Raw genomic sequence first — 13280 nt, forward strand, 5'->3', positions numbered from 1 at the left:
TTATTTTCCTTTTTTCTGTTCTTATTTATATTTTATCTTTTATGCATTTATATATTTTGGTGTTACTATTGCCTTAGTTTATTGTGCCATTGCACCACATGTTCTTATGCTCTTGCAAAGACTGAAGAGCACTCCTAGCTTTACATGCTATGAGTAGTTCTACTGAGCACAAAATGGCTATTAGAAATTCATAGTTATGCATATGCATAAGACTGCAAAATTAGGGGTGCAACTTGTAACTATTTTCCATTGTTTAATTTTAAGTTGCTTTGTAGCACATCAGGAAAACATTCCTCTCAGAGCAACTTACATTGATAGTCAAATACACTAAACTATAGTTCTTGAAATCAATTTCTCAGTTAAAATTCAAAGCCATTGGATGGTACTGCTCACCATTACCTTTTCTAAGTAATAAAAAGTGAAAGGATACCTTTTCTTGCTATAAATTTTTAAAGAGCTAGCAAGATCATACCACAATGTAAAATAGTAAATTTATGTATTATTTATATTTTCTGTCTTTACTGATGTACTCTTGACTGAAGAGGAGATGTGGGGAAAAAAGACAATGGCTCATAAGCTAAGTTTTAACTTTCCAGCTTCAATTAAACAAGTCTGAAATTTTTAGGAAAATGTTCTGCTTCTTAAAAATGGTAACTCATATAATTTCAATAGCTAGAATCGGTTTCTTTTCATTTACTGGAAAGCTCTAACATCTGAGAATAACACTGTCTATTCATGACCTAACTGTTAGTGGGAAAGAGAGAAATTATCTTATTGTTGACTTGTTCCATATTTTGTTGTCTGATTTGTATGCTGTTCTCATAACAGGCTTTGATGAGACCTGGACGACTTGACAGAATCATCTACATCCCCTTGCCAGATGAAACCACTCGTCAAGAGATTTTTAAACTTCAGTTTCAATCAATGCCCATCAGTGATGAAGTCTGCTTGAAGGACCTCGTTCAGCACACACACAAGTATTCAGGAGCAGAGGTAAAATAATTTCTATTCTCCAAATGGCTCAGGAGTGAAAACATAGAGCTATCTTTGAAAAAAAAATACAACTTTAATTAAGATCAGTTCACGTAAGTGAAGGAAATTGTGAAGACAAATATATGTGAGAATACAGTGCCCTTTCTTTATGTGCACTTCCTTGGTGATTTGCCAGAAAGATAATCCAACATGAAGTCGCTATTCCAGGAGCAGTTTCAAGAATAGCCCTGGTCAAAGGGGGAGCAGAGGTAAGATGACCCCGCTGAAATTATATTGTGGGAGAGATAGTGAAAAGTGACAAAAGTGGTGAGACGGTATGGGTCCTCTGGACAGCTGAACTCAGCTTCCTGCTGATCTCTGAAGAGCTTTCCTATTTGGAGGTATGATCATTAGCCTATTCTATGTAAAGGACAAAGAACTACAAAACAATGTGGGGAACTCTTTGAGGGAACACTACACATTTTCTTTCTAGAAAATATCTTTCCACAAAGGGGTCAGATTTGGAGGCTGAAACTAAAACTAGAAAAAGTAGTCTCAGTACAAGACAGAGGACGTTGAGTGTTGCAGTTCTGTGCTGGGGTGATGGGCTTGCAATATCCCAAGTTACATATTATGAGTTTGTGCTTTGAAGAAATTCTTAGGTTTATATTATAGGGCATACTACAGTAGTGTTTGTGCAGTTGCTAGGCTTAGTAGTTGTGATAGCTCTTTCTGGATTAGGTTTCCTTTCCTTGTTAGTCCTGGCTCTGAATTATTCATATGTGTAGAATACTCATTGCACTGTATTATCCTGTATTAATCCCATGCTTCTGCCAGTCATGTACAGTGTTCAGGAAGAATTTTTTATTTCCCCTTAAAATGCCTTATTTGATATCTGGGATTCAGGGGAGGGGATGAATATATTAAACATACCAGGTTTGTTTATATGTATCTATATTAAAAGTACCAGGTTTATTTGTTGAGGTGCTTAGTGGTTGTGGTGTTAGAGGGGTCTGAGTCTAATGATGGAAAGTATCAGCCACCTGTAAGTAGACACTACTAACACTGTTATTATAGGCATAACTAGCACTGCATTTGTGGTTTTATAGACATAACTAGCACTGTAGGCAATCTGTAGTTAAGGTTACCTAAAGCTTTCTATTATAGGATCTCATTTTCATTTCCTTTTGATTGATCAGGCTAAAATTGTCCTTGCTAGAGGTCTGCCTGAGAATAAAACCAGGAAAAATATGTTGTTTTTCTCTCTTTAAAAAAAAAATGTTACATCCGTTTTGTTGGGGAACTCCATGCTTTGGAGCAGACTTGTCATCATCACTTTGCTGTCAGTGATATGACATTTGCCATTCTTGTGAGAATTCATCCAAATTTGTCTAAATTTTAAGCCTCTGAAAAGGTTAAAAACAATTAAGAAATATGTATGTTAAACTACCCTCTCCCCAGAGTGCAAGTGCTGGAGAAAGGATCGTTTAATTGAAAACATTTCTGGGGAGATCCTGTTAGATCTAGCTTATCCAAAGCAGTAATGGAAAGTTCCTGTAATTTAGCTGATGATTACAGAAAAGAAACTGTCCCCTGGCTGTGGCTTTATATGAAATCAAACCTTAAATTACTTAATCAATCACTGATTGCATCTAAAGACTAGTAGCAGGAATAAACTATTTTTACAGTAGCATTTATCATAACATGAGTTATGATCATATTATCTTTATTTTGCATCATTCAAAGAAGTGTTGCAATTGTGACAGAGCAGTACAGAGAGAACTTCTCAGTAAGTGTTACTTGGAAGTACATGTAAAAAATCTGACGGTTGGCACAGACTCTGCCCCGTTTCATTAAGCCTTTTCTTCCTGGTGTCTCCAGTTTCCCAGCTTTACAAATAGTTTCCGCTGCTGAATGGCAAGTTCCCATATCTACTGTTCTATCCTTTGTTTACCGATAAAATGGGAAATACTTGTTTTTGTGACTGTTAATATGCTGTATAAATAGGGAACTTCTCATAGAGGTGTCTTGCTCTATCCCAGAATGAGCTGAAGTAAAACAGTCTAGCATGCATATAGACTTTATGCTTGGCATTTTTCATATCTGATATTTGTATCTTTTTCTTACCACTTACGATTTGTACCTCTTAATGAATATATAACAGATATATAAAAGAGAGAGAACAAAATGTATTTATTTTTACAGCTTTACAGTGAAAGGAGTGGGACATAACTTGCGAGAGCAAGATCCATAAGTGAATTGTGAAGTTTCTTCCTTCCCCTTCTAAGTGAAGTGCAAAAATCAAAAAACACCCTTGGGGGGGTCAGTCATATGTTAAGTATTTAGTAACTCAGCAATATGGGTCTAAGCCAAACCCTATATCTGAGCACTCCTAAGTTGTGGAGAAGTTTGGTTTAAAAAATGACCGTAACCTCTTATGTCATTCCCTAGTGCAGCCTCATGTTTATACTCAGTATATATGTGCTTGTAGCTCCTACGGTGTCTCAAGTGAACTCCTATAGATACAGCTTAAAGTACAAGTGGTATAAAGTCATACTTAGAACTTTTTTTAAATAGTAAGATTGGCTTCCTCTCCCATGCCAAGGATGGTTAGAAGAAGAATAAAGCATTCTAGGAGTCAGGAACCAACACAGAAAAGCATTCCCTCCCTCCCCAAAGAGACTTCTCTGGCTTCTTCCCCCACTCCTCCCTAAGGCATTCCTCCTTCTGTCAAGAACACAGGCAAATTTTTCATGCAGCTGCTAGGAACAAGTCATTCACAAGGAAGGTCTGTTTTCTCTCATGAAAGGTCTGTAGTAACCAACTATCTGCCTTGTCATGTTCTTAGGTTGACTTATTGTCTCCCTTGATGCTTCATATTTCTGGTGGGGAGTTGGTCCCTTCAATCACAGTTCTCTTCTAGGAAGTTCTGTTAAAGATCCTCAGGGCTGCTGCCCCTGGACACAACAAAGCCATAGGAAACAATGAGAAGAATAAATAGTGCTTACGTTATTTCCGTCTTGACATCGCTGAAGCTTCTAGCAGTATCAGGGAGGAGAAATTGAGAAGTACTCATTGGATCTAATAAAAAAAAAAAAAAAGCAAAAAAGGATCGTAAATTACCTAATCTTTCACAAAGTTATTTTCAGCATTTTTACCTTTTAACAAGGGTTAATGTAACAGCATCTCTAGTTACAAAAGAATTTGTGCTTATAAACCATTTTTTGGTGTTTCTGTGTTAATGTGATATACATAAGCAAGGTTTTAGGCCAGCTTTCCAAAGTTCCTAAAAGTTCTGTTTAGAAAAAAAAAATCACTATATTATATGGCAATTTAGTCATAACATTTCCTAGGGTGGTTTTCATTCTAGTGCCCCAGACCAAGGTGTTCTAGGCACAACTTTCAGTAGTTTATACGATTTATTTTTAACTATACTTCCTGCAGTCAAAACCAACATTTTAAAGTCAGAACCCATAACTTTTTAAAAAATCACTTGCTAGTTAACCTAAGTTCCTTAAATCTCACTCATTTTCTTCCATGAAGTCTTGAAATATATGACAGGCCTTAATAAGAGCTTACTTTCCTGGTCAGACATGGTTCAAGTGAGGTTTTCTTAATCATTTCCTATTTTCTCTAGTCTAACTTTATCCCAGCTACATAGTTTGTCCAATAAAAAATATAACCCTAAGAAATCTTTGCCTCTCACATAATTTCTGGACCATCACAGCTACAACATCACTCTTACAGCACTGTAATAGAAAATACAAACAGCCAAAGCCCCCAAAGCACTAGTGGAAATAAAAACAAAATACCTGCTATCATTTTACTTATCCTGTAATACTGAAATTGTATGGTCACAAAGAAGCGGGGATGTAGTTGGAACACATATTGGCATACAGGAGGAGGAACTACTACTTTTACAAATATAAAGAATGATGTTTTCTGTAGGTTTGAATTTGGAAAAAAATGGACTTACCGTTTTTCTTCACAGCCTAAATAAGGAAAGGAATTACCTGAAGTTTCAGTGCTTGGAATTTGATTTGTGAATGGAGAACAGTGGGGACAGAGACCATCGTTTCTGCAGTTAAAATAACATTTAAGAAAATAGTTGGATAAATAAGGGGGAAAAATCAAAGGGCGAGGAAGTTGCCATTCATTACCTGAGCCCCAACACAAAATAACATGTGTATTTAAATTTAGAAGGCAAGAGCTGCAAAGAAGACAGTGAGCAGCACTTTAAGTGGCACATGGATTGTTTTAACTTAGATCTGGTTAGAAATGATACCAATGATGTCTCCTTTGGACAGGTATGTTAATGAAAAATGAGTTTATGAGAGAGTTTATTTTTAAATAAATGAAGAGCAGTTGGTGGCATGAGAGAAACGGCTGGCATCATCTGTATGGAATATCAGTTTCTATGCTTATAGGAAACAATAGTAACGAGAGAGAGACATAAATCTTTCATTTGTACTCAGTTGAAGCTGAAGAATTGATGTAAAAGTACCTTTCTTTCTTTCCAGTAACTCCCAGAGTAAACGTAGAACATGCAAAACAAAACGCCAACCAAGTTTCACTGTGGCTCACATGAAAGATAATTTGGTGCCAAAAAAGAAACTTTGCAGCAATGCACATGCTCAAGCAGTTTGCATTTTCATTCCAAAATACAAAGGGCTGCTTTATTTTAATGTGATGGATTTTTTTATTTTTAAATCTGAACTTCTAAATAAATGCCTTCTAACCATATGAAAGAAGCCAACTTGCTAATAATAGAGGATTATGTTGTGAACAACACAACAGCAGATAATGGGCATAAGTAGTTGAACAAATGAAATTACCTTCCCAGTGAAGCATGCACTCTAAAGATGGGAGAGGTTGGGATAAAGAACAAAGTGATACAAAGTCTTTATACTTGCAATTCTTAAACAGGTCAATCTTCTAATGGGCTCTTCAGTTAAATTTAATCTGGACGCTGAATCAAGCCTATGCGGTGGTCAGAAATGATGTAAGGCTGAGACTGGTTGAGGACACAAAGAAAAATTTCAGGGGAAATGTGGATGAATCATAGGAAAGAAGATCCCTTTCACATTGTATATCCTGCACCATAAGTTTTCATATATGGGGAAAATGCATTTTTGCATTTGGTTTAAACTTGTAAACGTCTTGCTCCTGTAGTCACCCTAGTACCTGAATCTCAGATGGTTCATTTTGAAGCAGGAAAGTTTCAGCTGTAATGTCCCAATTCTGAAGATTCTGAGTGCTCCCATTTAGGTCATTTACAGCTGAGCATGTTCTGCATCTTACAGATCTCTGACTTCCTAAGATTAGACTCTGAATTGCATCTTTTAAGAATCATGACAGATACTTGTATTTTCAAGTAAATTTGTGAGAGAAGATGCTTGGTGGACAATATTAATGTTTTGTCCATGACCAAAGTTATTTAGACCTGACCTTACAGATAACTCTAGTACAGGGGTCAGCAGCGTTTTTGGGCAGTGCCAAAAACACCTGCAACCTCAACTTGTAAGATGTTGGTGTGTCAGGGCAGATGGTGGGGGAGCCACAAAAGGCGTGATCCTTGTGGCCCTTTCCTCACCATATACCCCGAGTTGCGTGTGCTGAGCAAATTGCTTTCACAAACCATGCTCTGGCACCTGTGCCAGGGGTTGCCCACTCTTGCTTTAGTATTCATTGAAGGTGCATTTAGCTCAACATCAAGTTACAATATTTTTATGTACAGATTGTTTTAGAATGGGGAACCACATAAGATTACAAAATAGCAAGACTAAGGTGCTGATCACCCCACATGTACCTTTTAAGTTTCTCTTGGAATGATACATCGAAACTATTAATTTCTGTCATTGTGAATGAATTTTTTTTGCGTGGGTGGACTGGAAAGAAAAAGATTTAGATTCTATCCAATAAAGGTAAGGTGGGACCACCATCTTCCTACTCACTTTTATGAGCTCTGAGGATGTATGTTTGGCACCAGTGGATGGAAGGTGAGGAAATAGCTGGCAGTCAAGATGTTTTCAGAATATCATTGTTCAGGATACATGAGGTGAATCCCATAAAAAAAAATTTAAGGAAGTATGGGTGAGATCCAAAGAAGACATTTAGACACCTTAAGTACAATTTAGTTGCTGGTTAGGTGCATAAAATCCAAATGAACAATCCATAAACTCCCTACTTAATCCTAAAGCTCTGATATTGCATATGCTATCATCTTGACTCTGTTGATCATCTTAGCACCTAGGTCCTACTTCAGCTTCGGGAAGAGGTAGTGTGAGTATAATCCACCTAGCAGTAGAGAGGATGAGCTGTTTCTCTGAGAGCTGGAAAGAGGATAGCTTAGAATGTTTTCCTCCAGTCATTCGGGCTATGTACAGACCGTCAAAAAGCCCAAGATGGAGTCAATTCAGTCTTTTCCTAAGCTGCGTAGATTGAACTGATAATGAACAGAATAGACATTTACTTCTGAGTTGGGAAAGACAGGCAGAAGCCTGCACTGGTAGAGGCCAAAAGGCAGGGCGTGCTGTAGCATGCCTCCCAGCCTGCCAACCATTACTGGGCCATCCCTGATCGACTGGCTGGCACATCCCCCCCAACACCCTGCTGTCCCCCCACAGGGGGGAGAAACAGTCCTCTGTCCCATGCTGGTCCTGAGCCAGGCATCTGCCCATGTGGGAAGAGCCCTAGGCCTCTGGGGATTTCCCCCAGCAAGCCTGGGATCTGCCTGAGCTGCAGGGGGGGCAAGGTCCTGGGCTCTGGAGAGCTGTGCTGAATGACCTGGGGAGCTTGCGCCAGGCTGCAGGGATGTTGACGACCCATAAAGGGCAGGGCCATGTCTCGCCACCTGGCACAAGCCCCTGGGCCTCCCAGCATGTCCCTCTAGAGCCTGGCACCAACAGCAGCTGGCAGGACCTGTTGGGTGACCCAGGAGGCTTGCAGTGAGTGGTGGCAGGGATAGCAGCACTCCATATAGGGAAGGATCATGCTCCACTGCCCAGCATGAGCCTCCTGGGTCTCCTGGCATATCTTGCTAGCTGCCACTGGTACTGGGCTCCAGGAGAACATGCCAGGCAGCCTGGGAGACTTGCGTCAGGCAGTGGAGCCTGATCCTTCCCTGTATGGAGTGCTCCTGTCCCTGCCGCTGCCTGGTGTAAGCCCCCTGGGCCACCTCATGCATCCTGCCAGAGCCCTGTCCCAGTTGTAGCCAGCAAGACATGGCAGGCAGCCCAGAGACTTGTGCTGGACAGCAGGAACAGGAGTGTTTGGTAGCAGGGCAGGGGAAGCCTCTCCACCGTGCAGGCGCCTCCCATGCTGGCCCAGAGCCAAGGCCATGTGGCAGGAGGGCTCTGTTCCTGCCTCCCCGCTTCAGGTTGGAGGCAGAGACTGTCAAGGGGCAGGGCTGTGCAGCTGGCCTGGAGGAGATGGAGGACCCTCATGGCTTGGGGCCACTCCCAGTTGGACCGGCCCCAGCTGAAGGGGGAGGAGACCAGGCTAGGTTGGGTCTCCTTTCCCCTACTTCCTGCCCCCATGTCCTGCTCTGTGACCGCATGGGGCAGAGCCAGCCCAGCTGGGTAGAGCAGAGAAGCACTGGCAGAGGCTAGCCTGCCCCCCTGCACAGGCTCCTGGGATATGAAGGACTGTGACGTAATTGAGTTGGGAGGGGATCTGCGACATGTTCCATAGACCAGATTAACCTAAATCAGTTAAGACTGATACTACATCCATTCAGGCTGATCTTAAACTGAGTTCAGCCATTTGGAAACCAGTTTATATTTGCTGAACTTCTGTTCAGCTACAGGTTTAAACTGGTTTCTGATCACATAAATCGTTCTGTCCCTAGCCCAGAGGAAGAGGGAAAAGCTTTCTGAGACATGCCTGTGGACAAAGATGTGAAAAGAAGGGCTCATAGCCCTGGCAACATCCAGACAAGCAGTACCCCAGTGCTAGAACAGCTTCTTACTAAAAGGATTAAGCTCATATTTTCCAGAAAGTTTCACCAAAGCACCGACTGTCAGAGTTTGTTGTGTAAGGTTGTATTGGTGGTCTCCTTCCCCTTCTTCTCCTCCACTTTCCCACCTTACCATATCTCTATCAAAAATCCTCTGCAAGCATAACAGAAGCATGTGTGCACAATGAGCAGCCACCTGCAAGTGAGTGGAGTGGGTGCAGCTGGAAGCTGGAGCCAGAGCCTGGCTCACTGAGGCAGGAGCTGCCCAGCTGAATCTCTCCTGCTATTCAGAGTGGGGCAGCAGGAGGAGGAGCTGCAGCTGGAAGCAAGGGGAACAAAGCAGCTCCACCAGACCAGGCCCCAGCCAGTGCACGCAGCTTCCAGTGGAGCTGTTATCAGTGTGGCTGCAGTCAGCTGGGTTCTGCTCTGCTCCCCTTGCCTCCAGTGGTGGCTCCTGCCCCTGCTGTGCCACCCTGGGTGAGTAGGCAGGGGGAAGCTTCAGCCAGGTAGCTCCTGCTGGAGGCAAAGGGCATAGAGAAGCGCAGGGAACAGGGTGCAGGGCTAGGCCGGTGGGTGCAGGCTGCCTTGGGCAGGGCATGGCTTCATGTGGAGTGCTGCAGGGGAAGCCATGGACCGCACCACCTGGACAAGCTCTGTTGCGTGCTCGCCCCCCACCCCCTACTCTCCTCATCTCTGGCTGAGTCACAGGACCTAGCACCCAGGCAGCCCGCCCCCCAGACACGCACACACAAGCACCCCTTGTACCCTCTCTCTGTACAGCTGTGAAGGAAGCAGATTGCAGCTTCACCTGGGACCCAAGCCTGGGCTGTCTGCCCCACACCCTGGCCTCATGATTCTGCCCTCACCCACCCCTCCCACTCTCAAACATTGCTCCCCACCCTCCAAAAGCTCCATAGAGAGTTTTGGTATGTTGCTGAGGGGGGTTGGAGGTGCTGACCAAGCCCCTGACAGCTCAGCAAAGCTCCCTGTATGGCTCCTGGGCCCAAATAATTGCCTACCCCGGGCTATGAAGTGACAGAAATCAGCTCTGCTACTGGCTGCCTTTTTTCTCCTGTATTCGGCCAATGTTCCCTGTAATGAAAACATACAAGTTGCTGTTTAAAATCAGTACGAGATGAGAAATCCAGGATATAAGTCTTTTAGGGTGTCTGTATTCTCTATCTCTTTAATTTTGTGCTTTTAAGTTATTTACAGTAGACTTTTGTCTCTTTTTATTAAATTATACAAGTAAGTTCTAAAATTCTTTTATCATCCATTTTCAGCACACGTGCTATTGCAAAGGCAAGCACATGAAATTCAAAGCAAAAATGAGTTTGCAGCAAGCCAGGTATACAACAAAATAGACATCAGTCAAAAGCACTGGTTCTTTTCTACTTTTTAAAGTGTTTTATTGTCGTAATCTAACGTTTATATAGGAACAGTCTGGGTACCTACTATAAAAAAATGATTTTCCTGCCACTGAAGTATTGTTTTGATTCAAAGTAATGAAACTGGCATTTGCTGTTATGAGCAAACAGGTATCACAGTAGCTCACAATTAAGTTTGCCTAATGCAATAACTTGGTTTTGATTTGACTGAGTTTGATAAGTTTCTTGATCGTAGATGTAGAGTTTAGAGCAAGGTCTAAAAAAAAAATACCACAAAGCCACAAAAAAGGGGTTCAAGTGGATAGAGAACGAGCTTTGAGAATGAAACTAGTACTATAGGGTCAGATCTTCAACTGCATGCAGCTTGTGTAGGTGGTTGTAGCTCTCTTGATATTAATGAGATTGTCAAAGTCCAATAGCAGAAGATCTGGCCCTACATATTTACCTAACATTCCTGCTGACTCCATAAACTATTGTGCATATTCCTAAAAAGAAAAATATTTCCATGCGTTTAAAACTCCACTCTACTTTCTTCTATGGCTTAGATTTTAAGGCATGGCAGGAAGTTTTACTAAGAAGTCTGTTATGAGGTCTGTTACCAATACCTAGTAAATAAAAGACTAATATTCATATTTTATGGCTCTTAATAGCTAGGGACATATACATTCCATTCTACCTTTCCCTTAATCCATCTGTCAACTCACCCCTCCACCTGGCCAAACACAAAAAGCAAAAAAATAAAGGTAGCACGTACACATGGATTGTAATATCTGGTTAATAGATTTAGATTTTTACCTTGGTTGGCACAAAGAACATTTAAATTACAATACCTGAAGGCTAATTCATATAGGATGTTTATACCAGACTAAGCCATACTCAGGAACACCTTGTACTGCCCTACTTGTATTTCTGGTGCAGTGCCAGTTAAATTGCTGTCAAGCTTGAAGAAACACCAACAAAAAGGAAAGAGGAACTATATCCCTGGAAAGAAGAATCTGAAAAAGGAGGAGGAAGGGTTATAACAGATTGCTTTAATAAACTTCACTGTTGTTCCTGTGAACAAAGGAAGTGTATTTTAATTGCATAGCTTCCTGTTTGCATTTCATTGAACTGTGTGTGTATGTGTGTGTGTGTGTTTTTGTATATATAATATAGGATGTTTGCAATTCACAGTCATCAGCGTAACCATTTGTTTCTGTTGTGCAGATACCCTACCAATTAATCCTTGTAGCTGACAAAATCAACAATTCTGCCCTTTGATGAGGGATATCTTGTTTACGCACTGAACTGCAGATTAGACTTAAAAATCTTTCATTATTAAAGCTATGTTTGAACTTAATGCCCATTGACTGTTTCATTTGCAATCACTTTCATTTTATTAAAAAAATAGTATTTAAAAAAGTAAATGTTCAGTTCAGTTCACTGGTACTTTTTTTGAGTTGGTTGTTTTCAGCTGTAAGTATGGCATGTCGTAATTCCCCCTGCCCATTCAGCTCTATCTGTAAATTTCTTTTAATGTAGGTATAATTTGGTTCCTACTTTAAAAGCCATCATATGTCAGCATCTAGGAAAATGTACTTGGGTTTGCAAGTGCTATATGCATTGTTCCTTTCTAGTAGTTCATGATTCTTGCACAATTTTGTTTTACCAAGTTTTTATGAAGGAATGGCTGCTTAAGATATATCCTCATTTTTTCCCTTTAATTTGTTTTTCCCTTAATTTCTCTTCTTTGACCTAAATATGGTAGTGTATCTAATAGACTGCAACGTAGGGTAAGCTTAGAAAGGCAATATTAGAGTTGCCGGATTTTTTGTTAAGATCAAGTTAGGCAGCAATAATTCTTAAGCAATTTGAGAAGCAGATCTGTATTTCGCACACATTCACCTAGCTGTGAGTCTGAGAACAGACAGAACTTCCAATGTTCACATTCCAACTAATGTTATTGATACTAGACATATTTTTGAATTATATTACATTAGCAAATAAATATTCTCCCAGTATTTCACTTACTTCCTCAGTTGGCTACATCATAAAAACAAAAGAAACGTAAGTATGGATGGGATCCATTGTTACTGTTCGGGGCTTCAAAAATAGAGCTATTAAAATCCATTGACTAATTTAATTTTTGTTGTTTTCGTAATGACCTTAAATGTTGGATTTTCAAAAGAGTAGTTATTGCATGTGTATTGCAGAGAGGAAAACTCTTTTTGGTCTCTCTAACTGGGAAGCTTAAATCTAAAATAAACAAACAGGGGAAACAATTTTTTGACATTATATAAGCATTGCCTTCTGCAGCTTAGAAGAACCTAGCTGTGGCCTCCCAGAAGAGTCCCTGCTCACACCACTCTTCTTTCCCTTGTGTAAAAACTGTAGACATAAGATTCAGGTATTTCATAAACTTAATATTTTTTGTAACTACGTTGATAAGCTCCAAGCTGGTATGTGAAGGTTTGCTTATAAGATTTCTTTTGTTGGACTAACTGCATGGAATCTTGCACAGGTTTAGGAAGAAATTGTTGCTGTATAGTCTGGCTTTTTCTTTAGTTTGTGGATTTTCCATTGTAAGCATTGGATATCAATATTTTCCATGTTACAGAAATGTTATAGTGATGTTAGAGCCTAGTTTTAGGAGGAAAGCCTTAGTCTCCATGAAGATTTTATTATGGGAGCAGCAGCTCGAGCTTCTTACTGGTCTAGCTTCTTTACTTTTCTCTATAATTGACATAATATGATTCCCATGTTTCCTGCAATTTGTGGTAGCTGTGACAAATAAGCCTTTCTAAATCACTGAGAAGATATGAACTAGGTAGAATAATAGACTAATTTTAAATGTGTATGGTTGAAATACAAATAAGTTTTAATCTTAACAAGAGTTGCTTTCTTTTATTTATACAAAGGCTTTGGCATTTAAGACTTATGTCTCAGCTGTGTTCAGTCACTGTAAATCATGTGGGATGTGGGCA

The 13280-nt window shown here is 40.5% G+C and overlaps 1 protein-coding gene across 1 annotated transcript in view; it reads left to right on the forward strand.

The window, feature by feature from the left end:
• The window catches only part of AFG2A (AAA ATPase AFG2A), a 343648-nt gene that overhangs the window by 277859 nt on the left and 52509 nt on the right, over positions 1-13280 (forward strand). The window contains 1 exon segment of the mRNA XM_090034520.1: positions 829-993. Within this exon segment, the coding sequence (XP_089890646.1) occupies positions 829-993 (165 nt within the window).

Source organism: Crocodylus siamensis, chromosome 2 (genome assembly GCF_052110815.1).
Source record: "Crocodylus siamensis isolate JL-2025a chromosome 2, ASM5211081v1, whole genome shotgun sequence".
Classification (NCBI taxonomy): domain Eukaryota; kingdom Metazoa; phylum Chordata; order Crocodylia; family Crocodylidae; genus Crocodylus; species Crocodylus siamensis.